At 37.6% G+C, this 22123-nt stretch overlaps 1 protein-coding gene across 1 annotated transcript in view; it reads left to right on the top strand.

Moving 5' to 3' along the window:
- The window catches only part of LOC138696108 (probable ATP-dependent RNA helicase DDX10), a 62687-nt gene that overhangs the window by 21335 nt on the left and 19229 nt on the right, over positions 1-22123 (top strand). The window contains exons 6-9 of the mRNA XM_069820655.1: positions 5307-5508; positions 9042-9204; positions 14776-14962; positions 19749-19925. Of these exons, the coding sequence (XP_069676756.1) occupies positions 5307-5508; positions 9042-9204; positions 14776-14962; positions 19749-19925 (729 nt within the window). The remainder of the gene's footprint in view (positions 1-5306; positions 5509-9041; positions 9205-14775; positions 14963-19748; positions 19926-22123) is intronic.

Genomic DNA, 22123 nt, shown 5'->3' with positions numbered 1-22123 from the left:
CGGTCACAGTCCCTCCTCAGGTGTCCCGGTTTGCCACAGGACCAGCAGGTGGGCGCCCGTCGTCTCCGCCGCTCCGTTGACTGCTGGCGCTCCTCGACGTCGGCCACCTCTCTCTCCTGCCTGTGGCCGGATTGGTCACAGTCCCTTCTCAAGTGTCCCGGTTTGCCACAGGACCAGCAGGTGGGCGCCCGTCGTCTCCGCCGCTCCGTTGACTGCCGCTCGGGTGGCTTCGGTTGGCGCCCCCCAGCATCCGTCGCCGTGACGCTCCTGATCCAGTGCGGTGCTGAGACTCCCGCCGCCGACTTGGCCGCCTCCATCCTGAGGGCCGCCGCCAGAGCTGCGTTGATGGTGCGATGCTCTGCCAAGAGTAGCTGTTGCTTTATTTCCGGGTCTCGAACTCCGCTGCCGAAGGTGTAGGCCGCCTCTCCAGCGATGAAGTCATTAGGTAGGCCCCTGAGCGCCTTATGGGCCAGTTGTTCCACCGCCATCGCGAATTCTTGCAGGGACTCGCCTGACTGTTGGACCCTCGTTTTCAGTTGGGTCCTGAACGCTGCCGCAAGTTGATGGTCACCATAACGTCCCTCCAAGGCCGCCATTATCTCAGCGGCTGTCCCATCTTCTGGAACGCTGTGAAGAATCTCCGACGCCTGTCCCTGAAGCGCGGCCAGCAGCTGAATAGTTTTCTCTGCTGGCGTCCACCCATTGTGCTCTGCGATGGCCTCGAACTGGCGACGGAATATCGCCCAAGACGTCGTACCGTCGAACTTCGGCGTCTTGACGTTGTGATGTCTGGCTGAAGCCAATGGTTCCGCAGGGGCACTATATGGAGTCCTCAACTCTGTGGCTGCTTCTTGCATGGCACGTCGAACCTCCTCGGCAACTATCTGTTTATGTTCTCTAGCCTGGCGATCCACCAACGCGAGAATGTGCTTGTTTTCCTCAGCGTGTTTATCCATCATCTCACTCGTCTTGTCCAGCAACTCGGTCGTCTGCTCTTGACGACGCTCGAGATCACGGATTTTGCCATCGAAATGGTCTACCTCCTGTCTCAATTCGGTTACTTTCTCGTTTATAGTTGTAAAATTCTTGTTTAGGTTGTCAAGATCGGCTTTGAGTTCGTCTTTCACGATGGCGACAATTCCATCTACGTGGGCTGAAACGCTTTCAATTTGCGTAGTGACGTCATCTTTCACTCCGCTTATGTCGCCTTTCACTCCGCTTATGTCGCCTTTCACTCCGCTTATGTCGCCTTTCACTCCGCTTATGTCGCCTTTCACTTCACTTATGTCGTTCTTGACCTCACTGATATCGTTCTTCATTTCTGCTTTTACGTCACTTATGTCCTTTTTCATTTCAGATTTCATTTCCGCGATGGCTTGCAGGATCTGCTGTAGGTTCTCCATTGTCGATAATATCCCGGTTCTGACACCAATGTGAATTTTATTAGTTACAACAATTTAATTTATTCGCCACAATAATTCCTTTCTACAATCCACCTTAAACGCTCTCGTCAACAATTGGATCTTCACTCAACACAGTATTCGTTATAGCACTCCACCGACGACAATGACAACTTACTTGGACTATTACGCACAACAATGAACTGTTAAACTTAACTAATATTTACACAGTACTATTTACAAATCAGAACTACCAGTTCTCAGTTCACAGTTCTTCTATCTCAGTCACTCGAGTTCACGGTATCTCGAACCACAGACCTTCAGAGACAGTTCACTGTACTCGAACTCGGGTCCCTCCAACTGCGGTCCACTGCACTCGAACTCAGGTCCCTCCAACTGCGGTCCACTGCACTCGAACTCAGGCCTTCGGATGCTGACGCAGATGCGGACGCACACTCGAGTCGAACTCCGGCTGGCTTGCTTGCTCTGGCTTTCTCACTGACTGAATAACTGAAAACTCTGAAGACTCTGTCTAGTTCGCTGGCGCCTGCTCTTTTATAGCAAAATCATAGTTGCGAGAACCTTCTACAGGTGTGTAGAGAATTATCTCAATATCTCTACATCGACAGACGTCTGGAATAATCGGGAAGGTCGTTCCACATCCACTGCGTAGCAGCTGCGCGCGCAGACTCGTCGCGTGACGTAATACACCCTCTCTCCCTTCTCTCCACCGCGCGACGTCACTCAATGTTCCGTGGAGCCCGTGCGATCTGCTTTCTTGCGGGACGCTGGTCGTGAGTTCGATTCTCACGTCGCTGTCACAGTATTATATATCCCAGCTAAGCTTCTCCAGACGTAAACAAAGATGACTGGTAGTCGCCAGTGTGGTGATAACAGACAAAGGCAGCAATTGATGTTTATCGCAGAATAGGTTTCAATCAGCAGTTTAATGGTGTGCCAGTGTGGCGCTACAAAAGATTAAGATTAGCGCACCAGAGCTCTGTGCATGTATTTATTTACTATTTTTTTATTCTGTCATTTATTGCTTTCCCACTATGAAATTTGGCATACTTACGGATAATTAAATGGAGATCACGGTGATAACTTAAAAATGGTATTCTAAGTTCCCGAACATTATGAATATCAAGATTTATATAATAATTATGGCATAAAGTACTGTGAATACATAAAAATGGAAAGTGAATATACACAGGCTAAAAACCATATATTTAACCTTCCAAATGAGACTAACCTCGATTTCATACAATACACGTAATGGGAGAAACGAATATTTATATATGTCAATGTGTGCAATTTTTCAATAATTTTGATGCTGTATAAATCTCAAAATAATCAGAATTGGGGCCAACAAAAAAATATGGGTCTCTTATTTTTACCCTTAGAAAGAAATTTCAAACAATTCTAAAAATCTGAGGTCAAAAATGTGTCCGGTCTGACCTGGAATGACTCATATGTGGGATTCACATCTGTGTGGCCAAGTGCATTGAAGTGAAAAAAGAAATACACATATCAAAATTGTCTAAGGAATAGATGATTTTATTAATAAAATTCTTTCCAAACCCAAATAAGTACTAAGCATTGGGCACACATAAGTGAGTTATTCATTTATCTACGCACCAGACACCATAGCAACCAGTGTTTTGTTTTATTTACATTGTTACATTGGAATTTCTTACTTTAGTGTGTCAGATTGTGTGTCGGATCGACTATTGATCAGATTTTTTGTATTCGACAGATACTGGAGAAAAAATGGGAGTATAAGGGTACAGTACATCAGTTATTCATAGATGTCAAAAAGGCGTATGGGCGAATACAGAAATGCATATAGAGTGTTAGTTGGGAGGCCGGAGGGAAAAAGACCTTTGGGGAGGCCAAGACATAGATGGGAAGATAATATTAAAATGGATTTGAGGGAGGTGGGATATGATGGTAGAGACTGGATTAATCTTGCTCAGGATAGGGACCAATGGCGGGCTTATGTGAGGGCAGCAATGAACCTCCGGGTTCCTTAAAAGTCAGTAAGTAAGTGTGTCAGATAGGGTGATTAGTTCATTTGCAACTAAGAATTCGAGTAACTTCAACAGTAAAACATTAAAATATAGTAGAAATGAGTACTCAACATCGTCATTTAAACCGCAGTGACATGTTTAGAGCAATTGATTTAATGAAAATGGTGGAACACAAGCTGATCCAGCGAGGGCTCTGAATACTTTAAGCGTAATATCCAGAATGTGGAAGAGCCGTGTAGAAAGATAATGTCATCTGCACAGAGCTTGCCCTTTGGTGAAACTATTGCCTTGCTTTTAGCTGGATTTATGTGAATACCAATTTCAGTTAAGCTACTTTCAGCTAAATCAACAAGCAATGTAGCATTTGCTTTAGTGCTACCAATTACAGCAAGGTCATCAGCAGAGACTAGCGCAGACAAATGAGGTATAGCCATATCTATATATATAATTTGAACTGGTAATGGAAATTACGGGAAAACGGCTGAACGGATTTTAATAAATGACCTCTCATTTTGAAGCATGGAACTCAAAGTTTTTCAGAAAAATAATAGTTTTCAGTGAAATGTCAATTTTTCAACATAATTTTCCTATTTTCCAAAATCCATCTGTCGTCAGTTTTGAGAACTAGCTAATTGCATTTCAGAATAAAACAAAAAACACATACAGTAAACAATATTACACGAAGGCCATGATCTGCAAGAATGCTGACATATTTAGAGCTCAAATTAAATTGGTTATTAAAAACTTAACTTACTAAAAATAATTTACAGGTTCGATTCTGTGGTGTGTAATTTTCTGGGTACAGCTGTGTATTGGATATTAAAAACTACAAAACTTGAGGTGGTTTGATGACATTATTACCATTAGAAATGAAATATTATTGCAGTTAATGCCATGATATGACTATTTTTCATTAATTATACATATTAATGCTATATTGATGATATGAAAGTGAAACGTTTTAGGGTTATATAAGTAGATGTAGAGAATAACTTAAATCAGATTTTGATTTCTATATTTTACTGAGTGGCAGCTATATAATATATATAGTATATGTTACAGAAAGCTATAAAACTTACGTAAGATAATGATATTATTAAAAATCAAATATTTTTATAGTTATTAATCAAGTGGCATTGGGTCTTTTTCATATATTTAATGGTGGTGTGGTGTAGATATTTATATGCATGGTTCTCTTCAGTATTGGCTCGAGAGAGAGTATCTTTCATTATTATGGAAGCAAATAACTTTAAGAATGTCTGGTATTCTTCATTGAAAATAAATCTGAAAAATGTTTATTTGAACGTCTAATGAACTTAGTTTGCAGCATTTGCTGCACAAGCCACTAGTTTAGTATAAATATCAAGATCAGTCAGATTTTGCATCGCATTAAGTACTCTGTTGTACCTTTTAAAATTCATAACTCCTATTTTCATACACTATCAGGCAGTACATCTCACTTGACGATATATGTCAGAGGAAGAACAATTATTGTTTGTATGCATCTGAAGTCTGATTAGTGTAATATGTAGCTAATTGGCAATGTATATAATGGAAAGGGAAAGGAACTAGCCACCCCACTCCATTATCTCCTGGCCTAGTTGCCTCATAAATGGTATCATGTTGGTATCACTTGTGAGGTTCAAACTTGTCTTTGGACAGTTAACTAAAAAAAAACTCCTATTTGGAAGATGTGAGCTAATAGATCAAATCAGTTTTCAAGAAGAACAGAATAGATGGTTCATTTTATGCTCTATCCTAAAACTTTAAAAAAGATTTCTACATTTCCTATATCTCTTGTCACAAAGACATAATACACGCAATGTTTTTCTAATATAAACTTGCTGGAACATTATTAATAGTGATTTTATTTTAGGTCAGTACGTGACTTGGCCAGACTCAGCCTGAAGGATCCAATGTATGTGTCTGTACATGAACATGCCAAGTACAGCACACCAGAATCCTTGCAACAAAGCTATATTGTATGTGAGCTTGACGAAAAGATAAACATGCTGTGGTCCTTCATTAGAAATCATCTCAAGCAGAAAATTCTTATTTTTATGGCAAGCTGCAAGCAGGTAAGTTCCATAGCATGTACCGTATATTACTAACACACATGCTAAATATCTATACCGCAATTTTTTTTAGAGATGATTTAATTATATTGTTTATTAGACATTGAGTATGCTTCATTTAAACTTCCATGTACTCTAGTTAGGCACTGTTGAATTCCGTTACTGGTTATTTAAAAGGAGTCATCTGAAAGGCGGAATTGAACACACTGGTGATAGGATCATAGGTACAGTCAATAATTAGCATAGTTGAATTCGAGTTTGTACGTGAAACAACAGAAATTTTACCTGGCACCCTGTCATTCAGCTAAAGGCCTTTTTAGGAGCTTTAAATCTACAGCGATATAATCCTGGCTTTATTTCCCTTTGGCTTAATGACAAAATGGTAATCATTCAACAACTAAGAACAATATATTTCAGTGTTGGACTGTAAACATAAAAGAAACATGTGCATTAGTAATATTATTTGGCCTAAGAGTTTCAGTTGACAGATGCAGATTCAACTGTCAATAGTAGTAAAGTATGAAACTAATGTGATACTGAAATGCACAACTACTGAGAGTGGGCAGTGAACATACAATGTAAGAACCACTCACCTGCACTTTTCACGCAAAGCTGTTCTTACAAGGCTGGATGACGAAATAGGAGTCTGAGTGTGTATTACATCGATCAGTACATTTGTAGTCTCCTGTGAATGAGCTTAGAGCACTTTTGTGGCTTCTCACCTGTAGAATAAACTCCTTGTGCTGCTCAGTTTCTTGTTGGCATTTCTCATTCAAAGTTTTCTCACAATACAAGTTCATTAAAGTTCACAACGAAAATGAAACAGTGAACAATACAAGTTTCTTCCCCTTTTTCCTTCTCTTAATTATTATATTCTTACATATTTCCTCCTTCATCCTTTTTTTTTCTGCATCCACACTTTTTTCTTTTCTTCGCCACTTCTACCTTCCTTTCTTTCTTGCTCTTTCAATGTCTTCTCCCTCCTTCCTTTTCTTCATGTACTCCTCCCTTCCTTTTCTTCCTCCATTTCCCCAATCTTCTCTCTTTCACCACTTCCCCTCCTACCTTTTCTTCCACAACTTTTCCCATCTTCCTTTCTTCCACCACTTAACCTTCCTTCCTCTCTTTCCACCAGCTTCTTCCAGCTTTCTTGTCTTCTACCACTTCTTCCTCTTCCCTTTTCTTGCTTTCTTTTCTTCCACCACTTCTCCCTTTTTCCTTATCTTCCATAACTTCTCTCTTTTCCTTCTTCTTCCACCACTTCTCCCAGCTTCCTTGTCTTCTATCACTTCTTTCTCCTCCCTTTTCGTATGACTGTTTTAGTAGGCCTACAAATCATCAAGACGTCTTGGAGGGGGATTGGGCAAATTTTTTCGCATATTATTATGTTTCTTCACTTGTGCCCCCTTGGCTCAGTTGGAAGAACATCTGAATTCAGATGTCAATGTCTCAGGCTCAAATCCTAGTCATTCCTTTTCATTTTATTGTGTTGCAGGATAGTATAATGTAATAATATAAGAAGAAAAAATTAACACTAGTATTATGCAACTGTATTTTTCTAAATCTAACATTAAATTTATATTATTTAAATCGTTAAAGAACATAACAGAATATAAATGATAACTTGAATGTCAGTTACATCGCTAAAGAAGTTAGTTAGTTGACAGCCGTCCCAACCAGGGTTTAATAATCGGCCTCCTAATCAATTCTAAATGAATATTTATATTTAATTCAGTTTTTTCTTTAATAGAAACCCTAGTTAGGTAGGCTATCATTGAGAAATTTATTGGAAATGTAACAAACAATTCAGGCTACAAGACAAATTAATGATAACTTGAATATCAGTTACATCGCTAAAGAATGATAATGGAATATAAATGATAACTTGAATATTATTTATCAGCTAAAGAACGATAACAGAATATAAATGATAACTTGAATATTATTTATATCGCCAAAGAATGATAACAAAATAAAATTATATCTTGAACAAGGCTCGAACTCACAACCTTCGAATCATTAAGCGAGCACTCTACCGTTACTCTACGAGACGCAGATATGGAATGACTCCATAGTTCCGACACTGGTTCTACAAGTGCGAGCATCGTGTAACATCACCGTGATCCGAAGTGGACTTAGAAAATATTCGCTGTTCACAAGTGCGGCCACTTTTTTTTTTTTTTTGACAGCTGTACCTCACCCACAAATTAACTTTCATTCTATCTGTGACTGAACTGGATAACTGAGAAACAGCAATGTACAGTCTCATATGGTGTGTTCAACAATTGCAGCCATCAAACTTGAATCCCAATGTCTCCTAAATCCTTCATATTTCCCATACCTTGCTCCAAATGATCACCTCATCTTTGGAACTCATAGAGATAAGCAATAGAAAATATTTCCAATCAGAGAAGGAACCTCAAGAAACAGTGCATCAGTGATTTTTGTGGAATCTGTAAATTGTTAAGACTTTTTTTCAGCTCATCCTTGTATAAAGTTTTGTTGTAAACATTCTGACAAATTAGCTGAAACTGGGAATCTTTAAAGACGAAGTAAAGGAGACGTTGTTGGCTGTGATGTACATGTGCCAATAGCACTTGCCTCACGAATTTCTAGGAATTATCATTAGCAGCATAGATATAACTGAGCGGATTTTAAAGGGAAAATTTTTCATCAAAAAAGGACAAAAAAGGGGGAAAGTTTCAGCCAAAAAAAAAGAACTTGAAAAAGGACTATATTATTCCCCAAAACACACTTCAGCACATTCATGGAAATACATGGCACACACAATCTTACATTTATCTCTTCACAACATAAGGAAAGTGTTGTAAATTGATATAGTCAAAAAAGGGTTTCAAAAAGGACTATATTACTCTCTCAAAAGGGTGCTATTTTAATTGAAAACACACTTCAGGAAATTCATGATACACACAACAGCACACACAAGCTTATATTTATCGCTTCACAACATAGGGAAAGTGTTGTATTTGATCACATTCAACATTTCAATATGTTTCAATATGATTCTGCCTCTTGAATGCAGAATGTCTTTATAAACAGAAAATGACCACTCAACATCAACTGAAACCAGAGGTGAATTTTTTTTATCCTGAACTCTAAATCAGCACACTTTTAGTTTTTCAATGTCTGGAATCAAAAGAAGAACGATATTTATTTTTGCTTGCACAGGAAGTTATAGACCTATCGGAAAATTATCTAAATGTTTCCAATATTCTGTCAAAAAAGGACCAAAATAAGAGATGTTTTTAAAATAGGGGAAAAAGGGAATATGAACTAAAAAAGGGGGAATTCAAAACCACATAATTTGGTCGGTGGAAGATAGTTTTGAACATCGTAATTAATTATTTCATGTTTTGTGTTGAAATGAAAAAAAAAGTGATGCCCTTTAAAATCCGGTCTCTAAACATAACTATTGGACTTGACTTCATCCAGTGCAGGACATTGGAGCATAATTGTAACAAGTAAAGAGAACAGGGAAATGTTATTTACCTTATGCACTGCTCTTTGTTTTCAAGGTGAAGTACTGCTATGAAATGTTCTGTCGCCTGCAACCTGGCACAACACTTATGGCTCTTTATGGAACTCTGCATCAACTGCGGCGTATGGCCATCTATGAATCATTTTGTCGAAAATCAAATGCAGTTTTGTTTGCCACTGATATTGCAGCTAGAGGCTTAGGTATGGTACACAATAATTGGAGTTATGTTAAAATCTAATTTTCATTTCTAAGTTTTATAGGCTTTTACTTGTAGCAAGTAAAGCGATAGGTTTGGAAGTAAATCCCGAAAATACAAAGTATATGATTCTGTCTCGTGACCAGAATATTGTACGAAATGGAAATATATCCTTTGAAGAGGTAGAAAAATACAAATATCTTGGAGCAACAGTAACAAATGAATTGCTTCATAAAGAAAGGGCTTCAGTCCAGTTTAGCTAAGTTGTGGAAAATGAAGAAAAACTGTCCAGACCGATGCCTCTTCCTTTACAAAATGCTCACATTCCGAACACAATATCATGAAAGAAATGTTGGACTGGTTTCTTTTCTTGATAAAATGATGTCTTGAGCATTCAAGATGGGAAATTCAATGTTAACTCAATTTCGAAAAAAATGTGACTGATGCTCTTTCTTTATGAAGCGATTCAAATATAAATGATACTCGGGAGGAAATTAATCAGTCTTCTTAATGTATCCAACTTTTTACTGACAACGTAAAGTCCACTATAGTCCACTGTAGTCTATTCAGTTGTTTTTCACGAGAAATGAGGGGTTCGGGAGGAAATTAAACGCAGAATAAATATGGGCAATGTCTGTTATTATTCGGTTTAGAAGCTTTTGTCATCTAGTCTGCTGTCAGAAAATCTGAAAGTTCGAATTTATAAAACAGTTATATTACTAGTTGTTCTATATAGTTGTGAAACTTGGACTCTAATTTTGAGAGGGGAATAGAGATTAAGAGTGTTTAAGAATAAGGTTCTTAGGAAAATATTTGTGGCTAAGAGGGATGAAGTTACAGGAGAATGGAGAAAGTTACAAAATGCAGAACTGCACGCATTGTATTATTCACCTGACATAATTAGGAACATTAAATCCAGTAGTAGTTCTAGCAACTATGTCGTCAACTTCAGATTTACTTTAAGAACCACAGAGCACAGTATAGAGAACATACAGTAAAGACACCTAAGCCATTTCGTGGGAACAAATTCTGAGTGTGCATGTCACGACACCGGGTGTATTATCTGGAACCTCTACCAGATGAATCTCCATCTACGACAGGCTGGCATAATTTAATATTAGCTGAAAACATTCATTACTCATCTTTTAATAATTTTAAAGACATGAGGCAAAGGAATGGCAATATAACCATAATAATAATTACTTCCATATACAATCATCATGAAAATATTCACTAATTGACGCTAACGTTCAAGTCACTGTTTGAGGTTTATGTTGGCAAAATTGATCCAAGTATAACATAATACATCATGGCGTCTGTTGCAGTGAAGTGCGAACATAAATGTCAACAATGAATATATGTATTTTGACTTGCTAGCGACATAATATTAATGATAGATAATATACATACAAAATTATTCGTATTACTTACCAATAAAAATAAATAAATAAATATTTTACTAATATTTTGATAGTGGTTTGATACTAGCGACATAGTTGGATTCATTGAGAACTAGACCTTACTGAGCTTGAATTTAGTACCAACAACATCAAAGGTGCCGACAAGAGTTGTCCCTACTGATTCTTCTTATACTGTGCTCAGAGATGATATCAATCCCTGGTGCCTTGCCGCTCTCCATCTGTTTAATGGATCTGATGATTTCATCCAGTGTTGGTGGTTTCATTGTGATATTTGTATCTCTGATGTTTTTACTGTTTCTTTTTCTGCTACCTTTGCATCTGACAGGTTGTTAAGAATTTCGGCAATCTTTCCAATTGTTGAGTATCAGAGGTCACCATCACACCAGCTTCGTCCATGACAGGTTTATTTCCGGCATAAGTTCTTCTTGTGAGCTTCTTTGACATGGGATAGAGCTCGTTGGCTACATCCTGTGCCAATGTTGCCAGTCCTTCAGTAAAAACCTGTTTGTCTCTTCTCGTTTTCTTCTTCATCTCTTGGTTTTCCACACTATACTCCTCAATAGTCTGAGGCTCAGTCGTTTGGATAAGCTTGACATAACAAACCCAACAGAATAGGCCCCCTTTGGTCTTACCTATCTGCCCTGATGATGGAACCTGGAAATAGTTCCGAAATATTGAAAATGTCACATCCCAGGACACAGTTGAATACCCAGAAACCTAATTCTGATCACAGTCACTGTGGAAGCCTAAAAAACTCTTATGATCTTCTGTTATCTAAATTAAATTCCTTGGGCTTCTGCGAAAATGCTTTGAATGTAATACACTCTTATTTAAATGAGCATAGGCAGTGTGTTGTTATGAATGGTCGGAGCTTTGAACTTACTTACATAACCTAAATGTTCCTCGTTCATAAATATTGGCAAACGGGTTCATTTAAAGCATGTCAAAGGGTATTTCGGATTAAACTGTAAACAAAACCGCACACGTTTTTCATGGTCCGTTAGTTGCAATTCTTAAACACAACACATGGTAAGTGTGTAGTTTTGATTTTTTGCAGCTTTTTGATACGTGCAATATGGGAGATTAGTTTCTTGGGAAAGTCTTCATAATGATTTTGATGATAACGCCAGTAATTGCTCCTTTACATCCTGTGTTGTCTCTTCAAACAGTTTCCAGCCTCCTGAATGCTGTGTGACAAGACTTCCCATTCATTGTTTCTAACTTTCTTACCAATCTCTGGACACAAAACTTTGAAGGTACACGTCTCACAACAAATTTAGTCTGAAATATCCTATACAAGATTTTGTAGTCAACTACTTTTACATTATTTGCTGCATTTTTTTTAATATACAGGGTGATTTACGAGGAAAGGTAAAAGATTTAGGATATGATATTTTAGGCCATTTTGAGTGAAAAAGATCATATAAACATAGGACCATTTTCGAACGATGGCAGAGCTAGATGCATTTTTTTTGGTAAAACGTCTCGCCCCAATGTGAATCGGACGTTACCATATGCTGCTGACGTGAGACAAGGTCACCAATCACAATGAATGACTTAACATTGAAATCTGCATTGTGAGCAGTGTAGATAAGAGAAGTTCATTCACCTCACAAACTAGGTGGTGGGGCATTACAAATGTCCAATCGCATGCCCTTGTCTGATGTAATGACACAGAACCAGCACATAACACAAATACAGTATCACTTATCAGTTCACAGCAGTTCAGTCAGCTACCTACTGTACAGTAGTTATACAGGTACAGTTATCGGAAGTGTTAAGTTGTGTTTTTCAAGATGCCTTATAAATTTTCGACTACAGAATACGCCGATATTGTGTATGTTTATGGTTTGTGTAATGGAAATTCCTTGCGTGCCATCGCTGAATATGAACGATGCTTTCCAAACAGAGGGGTACCATATCGGAGAGTATTTACTGTCTATGGGGTTGGATGAAAGACTTAGTATAGCAAAGGAAGGTGGAAACGAGAGAGGTGCTACTCGACTGTATTTTGGATGCTGCATGCCACATAAAGAACAGCCACGTGCAACTCTCCCAAGCGATGAGCGCAATTCACGCCCGAGCACAACAGTGCATTGAAGCAGAAGGAGGTACCTTTGAAAATGTGCGAAAACATCGACCCCGACATCTAGAATATTAGGTGTGTATACATACGTGAATTTAAACTTTAAATTTATCCGTTACCTGTCTCTAAATGCAAGTTAGTACAATGGAATCGCAGAAGTTTTTGTGAAATCAAAGAGCCATATCTCCGTAATCGTTCGAAAATGGACCCATATTCGTATGAACTTTTGGCTCAAAATGACTTCAGAATTCACATCCTAAATTTTTTACCTTTCCTCGTGAATCACCCTATATATGTATTATGCAAGAAACTCCTGGTCTTCAGTGCCCTTTGCTGTTTCAAAAGCACCTTCCCAGTGAGGCTTTAGTTACAGTTCACTATAAATTAGAAAGAACAGTGAACATAATCGCGAATACCATTTGTGTTTTGTCTGCTGTGATGACATTGCTACAGGAGAGAGGAATGGAAGGTAAACACAAACCAGTTATTTTTTTACCTATCTGTGTTTTTTGTTTTTACATTGCATTTTTAGATCCATATTTATCTAGATGAAGAGTTTGCTGTATTTTAATAAAAATATATATTTAATAAACATTTAGTTTTCATGTATGATTTGAGGCTTTCTCGGCATTGGTTCACTAAAATGTTTTCGCAGGATATCAGCCAAGTTAAAATTTTGGAATGTTCCAAGCTTTCAACTGCTATCTCTGCAGCTATCTTCAGGGAAGTTGTGTCTGAACAGAAAGTCGTGGGTTATATAGATTTTAGGCTATCTCAGGTGATACGGGATTGGCTGGCGGATCGGCCAATCCGGGGCCGGGAATTATCATTCCTCGTAAGCTCTGCCCCTCCCAGGATTCTTGTGTGAAGTTTGGCGGGTGACGAGTCCGACAATCAAGGAGTCCATAGAGATTAAGCTGGAGACGAGTCCGACGAGCAGATGGTACTCTCGGACATGGCGTATATAGAAAGCCGACGCACACAGATCTGTACCTGAATGCACTCACCCTCCACCACCCTTTGCAGAAGAAGTCCATCCTGACTAGTCTACTACATCGCGCCATAGTCATATCCGATATCAACAACTTGACTGCAGAAATGGACCATCTACGTAGAACACTACAACAAAACAACTACACCCGGAGAGACATCAACAAAGCCCTTAAACAAGCTACCACGAGAAGAAACACAATAGACGTAGACAGCAAGCAAGAACCGTCAATGAAAGCTTTCCTTCCATTCTGCGGGAGCGTCTCACACAAAATAAGCAGAATCCTCCAGAAGCTAAATATCAAACCCATACATAAACCACAGAGCAAAATCCGGAGTCATCTACGTCAGGTTAAAGACAGTCAGGGCCTAAGGACACCAGGGATTTACAAGATTCCATGTGAGTGCGGCGAAGTATACATAGGGCAGACTGGCCGCACAATAGAAGACAGAATCAAAGAGCATAAGAGGAACTTGAGGCTCTATTACCCGGAAAAATCTGCAGTGGTGCAACACAGAATAGAAAAGGAGCATAAAATACGTTTGACCACACCAAGGTCATTAACAAATCAAGCCACTACTGGGATCGGACAATCAAGGAGGCCATAGAGATTAAGCTGGAGAAAAACAACTTCAACAGAGACTGTGGACTACAGCTCAGTCAGGCATGGACACCGGCCTTGGACCAGCTTAGACCCTCTTACAATCAAGGTCACAAAGATCACGGACCGAGGACAGCAACCGATTCCAACCAGCGGAACAGGACTCGTCGCCCGCCAAACTTCACACAAGAATTCTGGGAGGGGCGGAGCTTACGAGGAATGATAATTCCCGGCCCCAGATTGGCCAATCTGCCAGCCAAGCCCGTATCACCTGAGACAGCCTAAAATCTATATAACCCACGACTTTCTGTTCAGAGACAACTTCCCTGAAGATGGCTGCAGAGATAGCAGTTGAAAGCTTGGAACATTCCAAAATTTTAACTCGGCTGATATCCCGCGAAAACATATTAGCAATTTAGTTTTCAATTTACTGAAATATAGCTAAAGATATAATAAATTAATTTGTATTTTTCTAGATTTTCCTGAGGTTAATTGGGTTGTTCAGTTAGACTGTCCAGAGGATGCGAACACATACATTCATCGTGCTGGAAGAACAGCCAGATATCAGAAGGGAGGGGAATCACTCCTTGTGCTGCTGCCTTCGGAGGAAAAGGGCATGCTAGAACAGCTCCAATCAAAGAAGATTCCCATAACTAAGATAAAGTATATATATACACTTAAGAATTTTCCTTTTAATCGCACCAGTTGTAGAAATATCTTTACATTTTCCTTGTCTTTATGTAGCTTATAGATCAGAGTTTATGTTAAGACTTTAGATCAAAAGAGTGTTAACACTTGAATTTACAAAATGTTTCCTTCTTCTGAATGTATTTTAGCATAATTACTATGGAACAGATTTTTGGATGTTTAAAAATTGAAAAATGTTTATTCTGTGTGTGTTTAAAATTGAGACTTTTTTCCTAAAATATTCTAAATATTTTTTTTTTTGAAATATCATAAATCAGTCATCTTCTCTGAGGTAAATGAATGTCCAGTATTCATCAGTTATGCCTCGCCATTTGAAAATTTCTTACTGCGCAATGAACAATGAATTATCCCCAAGTTCTTCATTAAAAATTTGAGTCACTTGTCTCGGAATACAGCACTGGTTTGTCACATGAAGTCAGTCTGACATACTTCAGAAGTGGTATATAACTAACATAGATGTTCTTAATATCTACTGATTCACCTTCTGAAACTTTGAAACTTTACATATTATTTTAAGCCCCACTTGTTCTTCAAAAACGAATTTGACTTTCTCTTTTATAGTATCCATATGAAGGATGTCCAAAGCCAATCGTATTTAACCTGTGAATGAATTGATTTTTCTTTCAGTATTATCCAGTTGTTTAATGGTCTGCATCAAGAGGTTTTTTTTTTTTAGTTTTTTTAGTAGGGTTGCACAGGAAACTCAAATCAGCAGAAATAGGCACCAAATCTTTTCTTAAAAAGCTGTCTTTTAATAAATTTTGAAGAATCTTCACTGAAGAAACATCCTCTTTCTCGCTTTCATTCATAACCATTCTAATTCATTCATAGTTTTCTGTCCAAGGCCAGGTTCTTCACTGCAAACCCAACAATCTTTGAACTTTCCTATTTTCTGATTTCTTCTGCCCCAAACTTTTTTTCTGTTCATCATTCCTTCCAGTGTATCCTTCAGTAAGCAGTTTCTTCTTTGCCATTGACCCAGCACATTTATTTTTCTCTTCCTGATTAGTTCTTTCCTCACCCACTTTCTGGCACAGCTTCATTTCCTAGTTTTTCTGTTCATTTCACAAGCTCCATTCTTCTCCATACCCACATTTCAAATGCTTCCATCGTTTCTCCTCACTTCATCATAATATCCATCTTCCTGCTCCATACAAAACACTTCAGTAGTCTTTTCCTTAGTTCTTTTTCCAAAAGCCCGCAGAAAATGCTTATTTTTCTATTGTAAACTTTCTTTGCATATACACTTCCTTTTTCTCTGGGTATCTTCTGCCGATTGTTTGTAGCAGTTCAATTTCATATCTCGTATCTTTTCCCTTCCTGAAGCCAAATTGCTCGTCTTCAAACGTCAGTTCAATATTCACAGGAGTATTTTCACCAAGTGGGATATCAGGCTGATAGTCCTGAATTCATTACATTTCTTGGCATTGTCTTTGTTTAGTATTGGCAGTAACACTGTCTCTGGGAAGTCTTCAGCTGCCTATTCGCCTTTCTCATATTTTTCGTTACATAGTGATAGAATTTCCTTCGTATCTTCACCCAAACATTTCACTAATTCATTGGGGATTCCATCAACTCTTGTTGCTTTCCCAGTCTTCATTTATCTAAAGGTACGTTCACACATCGCTACTTTTGCAGCACAACTTTTGTACTGCAGTGCACTGTACGCTACTTTTCGTGCTGCGCAAGCCGAGTGCTGCAAAAGTTGCAACTGGAGGTTGCGAGTCTGTTCACACATAAGGCGCTACTTTTGCAGCCGCAGTCATGCTGCAGGTTTCCATCTCCGTGTTGACTTCTCAATATACATTTTGTGGTTATGTTCGCATTATTAAGAAACTCATGCAAAAACTTCCTTATATATTATTTGCTTTTCTGTCGTATCTAGCATTCAGAAATTGACATTATTTTTACTGTAAAGCTTTTAAAAACGGCTATATACTTAAATGATAACCAACAGTATATTCACGTAATCAACCCTCCTGTTTGGAACTACGCTACGGAAAATTTTAAAAATGAATTATATCGTCAGCAATTATGCTCAGACTGTATTGTGTATTTAATAACTGTTACAAATAATTTATTTTCGTCACATTTAACATTAAAATATATCCAAACAATAAAAGTATCATTGGAACATTTGGGTGGTAACACTGGTTGCAACCGCAGCAAAAGTTTCAACAAAACCGATATCAAAAATGCTGCGGCTGCAACTCTGAGAACCCTGTTCACATGTCACTACTTTTAAGCTGCGCGCAGCATGTAAAAGTAGTGGGCAGCAGGTTCGGCAGCCGCTACTTTTCAGGTTGGACCGTTGTTCACAAGTCGCAGTACAAGAGTTGCGCAGTTTTTTGTACTGCAGTGCTGCAAAAGTAGCGACGTGTGACTGTACCTTAAGCACTAATTCATCTTCTTCCCTAAGAATATAAAAATCCTTTTTTGTCTTCCAGTATGGCTGCTTTACCTTCTATCGCTAAGTTATCTGGACGATTCTTTGTCTCATATAGCTCTTCTACGTATTTCGTCCATCTGTTCAGCAGTCCTTGTTTATTTGTTATTTCATTACCTATTTCCTCTTCTATCAATCAGTCATACAGGTTTCCAATTCTTATTTCGTTACTTGCTTTACAGAATGCGGTCTGGTTCAAGTCCTCATGGGGGAAGAAATTTTCTCATGAAATTTCGGCCAGTATATGAGACTGGTTGTGAAAGCCAACTATAATGGCTGGGGCCTATATTTGTAATTATTCCAACTCATTACTAAGACCATGAAGTGGTTTAAGTTTGGCATTGTGTAGAGGATTCATGACACTGCAGGCATGGATTAAGTAAGAAGGAACAATTGTGCACTTTCAAAGTTTTAAACAAACCGTCTGAATCATTTTGTATGGTAAAAAGAGATTGGAAACAGGTGGTTGTGAACAGTTTAATTAAATTAATATGCTTAGGTGATGCATGCAATGCATATTGATATTTCTTATTACTAAGTGATATTCAGACATAAATGTGGGGGTTATTAATTTTATAGCATATCTGATATGCAGTCCTATCACTAATTGAATTTTTACATCGTTTCTACTTTTCAGTACTACGTATTACTCTGTAAAAAGATTTATTAAATCTACATATTTAGACTTCAACAGACAAAATTTGATAACACAATCTCAAGGGAAAAAATGGAACTCTCTGCATCATAATTCACAGTTAATTCCCATTTACCACGAAAATCGTCTGTAGCTGCATTTAGATTGGCAACAGGCCATGATTGTTTGGCCAAACACCTGCATAGTATTGGAATATATCAGTCCCCTAACTGCCCATTGTGCAACTCAAACCAAGAAATGGATCCGGAACACCTCAAAATCTGTACTTCAGTGGCTGACCATGATAATATCTTTGAAAAATATTGGAGTGCAAGAGGTCAAATGACTTTATTGTCAAATGTCTGGGATTAGAAAACAACAACTTTTCAGTACTATGAGAGTTAGTTGGTGTCACCATCTGACGAGCAGAATCTATAAGTGAACAATACAATAGTGAATTTGAAAATGTTTCTTACAACACTAATTGCTTGAATGTCGTAAAATTCTTTTACATGCCACAGACTTAATGTGACATAGGACCACTAACTTTACTTCCCTCTTATAGGAAAATTTGGTTTTCGTCCCAAATATTATTCATTCATTCATTCATTCATTTATTTTATTCCATAGATCTTACATGAGCAATGAAGCTTTAAGATGTGGAACATGTCAACATTTTACAATATTACAATTACAATTTTTACAAATTTTTATAGTTCTACAGTTTAGTAATTTTCTACAATTTTTACAATTTTGTACAATTTTTTTACATTTTTTTTTTACATTTTTTTTTACATTTTGGCGAGATGTAGTGAGATGAGATGAGGTCCGAGGATTCGCCAAAATATTACCCGGCATTTGCCTTTTCGGTGGGGGAAACCTCGGAAAAACCCAACCAGGTAATCAGATCAAAGGGGGTAATCAAATCAAAGGGGTTGATGCCAAGGACTCGCCATAGACCATCCGGCTTCAGTCCCACGGCTGGGGAAAACCTCTGAAGAAACCAAAGTCCAAAGGGGGATCCAACCCAAGCCCGAACGCAGCTCCGGATCAGCAGCCCAGCGAGTCTGCCGACTGAGCTACATCGATGGCTCTACTAAAAGTATACAATACATAGCCAATCAGATTATTAAATTTACAAACGCAAACGATCATTCATAAATTGAGCTATATTATAATACAAAACTATTTAATTAAATTTAAGGCATAAACAATTCAACCAGTTGTGATATACAGAAATTGATCATACATATCATGCAAACTACTTCAAATTACAAACACAAACAATTTATCAGTAGAGCTAAATAGATTACTATTCAATTTAAAGCATATACAATTCATCGGCCAAAACTATACAAATATATACAATACAAAGTAGCATACTTTCATTAAGCTATACAAATTTGTGCAATTAATATCAAGTAGATTAATTCAATTTATAATCATAAACAATTCATCAGTTGAGCTATACATATTACCATTCAATTTACAGTAGGTCTATATACAATTGTATGAATCGGCAATGCTTGGCTCCAGAGAAAAGCATACAGGAGACAATTAGACCACCAAGAACGACTTGTATATAAAGTTTGAACAGTTTCATTTGCTGTCTTTGTTTGTTTGTTTGTTTTCTTAACTTAATTTTGTCTTGATTTCAACAGAATAAATCCAAATAAGCTGCAGTCACCTCTGAGAAAAATGGAGGCCCTTTTAGCAAGAGATCATAATCTGAAAGAATCAGCTCAGCGTGCATTCGTTTCTTATGTTAAATCCGTATTCCTTATGAAGAACAAGGAAGTGTTCAATGTACAGTCATTGGATACAAATGCATATTCCAGGTGAGAACAAAATGCTTTGAAAGGATTTAACAACATTGTGCTGGCCTTTTCCTAAAAAGATAGTAGTTAGACTGACATTTATCATTTATTGCTTTGTTTGCTTCTTAAAAAAAAATCTTTTACGTATCTATATCTTGCTGAAAAAACTGAAAAAAAATTATGTCACTGTAGGATTCTGATAAAGAAATACAGCATTAAGAATATTAAGTGCTCTTTGAAACAAGTATTTAGAATTGTTACAAGAACTAAAATATATATTAAAGCCCTTGTGTGATCAGTTTCAACATATTGGTATGCAACAGGAATGAGGCCCAAAACCAGTAAAATGCATATAAATTAAACAATGGAAAAGACAATACTTATTTACAAATGGCTTTTAAGGAACCCGCAGGTTCATTGTCGCCCTCACATAAGCCCGCCATCGGTCTCTATCCTGTGCAAGATTAATCTAGTGGAAATGACAAAAGTGAAAATAATTACTGATGAAATAAAATGAAGTGAAAAATCAATATGTAGTAATACAAAATCACTTACAGTGAATTTTTAAATTAGAATATTCATATAATCAGGATGGCTTAAGATAAAATTGTAAAAATATCACGTAACATCACCAAAGAAAGAATAAATGTTGGTCATCCAAGAAAGATATGGATAGACAGTGGCTAAAAGAGAATTTTTTAATTTAAAAATCGTGACATATATTTTAGGTTAATTTTAATAGTATATGCTTACACTTTGTTACGCTATATCTTATTTTAGAGAAGTTTTTTTTTTCATCGTCATCATCATCCACTATGAAAAAGGCCTTTGTATACTGGTTCTGCCTCATTCACTACTTGCTTAGTGGGTTCAATTCCGAGCCAGATTATGATGAAATTTGTGATGACAAAATAAACATTGAAGAGAGTTTTCCTTGGGGTACTTCTGTTTCCTCTATCATTCCACCAACACACTTCACTGCCCCCTCATTTCATCTGTCATCTCCAATAGTAAAAATTGACTGAGATGAAGTCTTGGGGTTTCTGATACTGATATAGGAAAGGCTTGAGGCTCCGAACCCCTGATACTTATCATGCTACTCGTCCACTAAATGGGTCCTGGCTCTATCAAGGCTGAGGCAGGATGACCCACCTTTCAGTGATGGATTCATAAGTTCCACCCAGGACACCTGTCGGACTTATCAATTTATAACTTATTTGTATTGGGAAGAGGAGAATATATAACTAATTATAAAGCTAAGTTGAAGATAATAAAAACTTCTAGATTATAAGTATGGAAGAAACTTGAAAATTGTTGACCAATGAGGTATATCGAAATGATAGCTGTCCAAATCTTGGATTTCAAATATCGGCATCACAGTCAATTCAAATGAACAAAAAAGAAAATGTAAATTAATGTTAGAAAAATACATAATGAAATTTTAAATATATATCTATATATTCTGCGAGAACAACAAGTTTTGATGGTGAAATCATTGCAATAAGTGAATGTCTCAGGAATCTTCTATGCCACATCAATAAATTTAGGAATGTAGTTATATTGTCGGACTCCAAAGCAGCTATTCTATCAATCGTCTCTAAACACACACCTTCATCTCAAACAGCAGAAATAACTAAAATGCTCTCTCAATTATTATCACTCAATAAAAGAGTTGTGTTCCAATGGATACCATCCCATTGTGGAATCCTGGGAAACGAGAATGCGGATGCTTTAGCAAAAAAGGGCAGCACTGCTACTTACAGACCTGTTACTAAATCTACGTATTACTCTGTGAAGAGATTTATTAAATCTACATACTTAGACTTCAACAAACAAAATTTGATAACTCAATCCCAAGGGAAAAAATGGAACTCTCTGCATCAAAATCCACAGTTAATTCCCGATTTACCACGAAAATCGTCTGTAGCTGCATTTAGATTGGCAACAGGCCATGATTGTTTGGCCAAACACCTGCATAGAATTGGAATATATCAGTCCCCTAACTGCCTATTGTGCAACTCAAACCAAGAAATGGATTCGGAACACCTCAAAATCTGTGCTTCAGTGGCTAGTCATGATAATATCTTTGAAAAATATTGGGAGTGCAAGAGGTCAAATGACTTTATTGTCAAATGCCTGGCATTAGAAAACAACAACAACAACATATATTCTGCGACAAGATGTGGTAGCTATCAAAACGATAAAAATTTATTGAAAAT

This window comes from Periplaneta americana, chromosome 3 (assembly GCF_040183065.1).
Source record: "Periplaneta americana isolate PAMFEO1 chromosome 3, P.americana_PAMFEO1_priV1, whole genome shotgun sequence".
Classification (NCBI taxonomy): domain Eukaryota; kingdom Metazoa; phylum Arthropoda; class Insecta; order Blattodea; family Blattidae; genus Periplaneta; species Periplaneta americana.
Note: the sequence above shows the minus strand (reverse complement) of the source record. Positions and strands in the feature narration are given on the sequence as shown.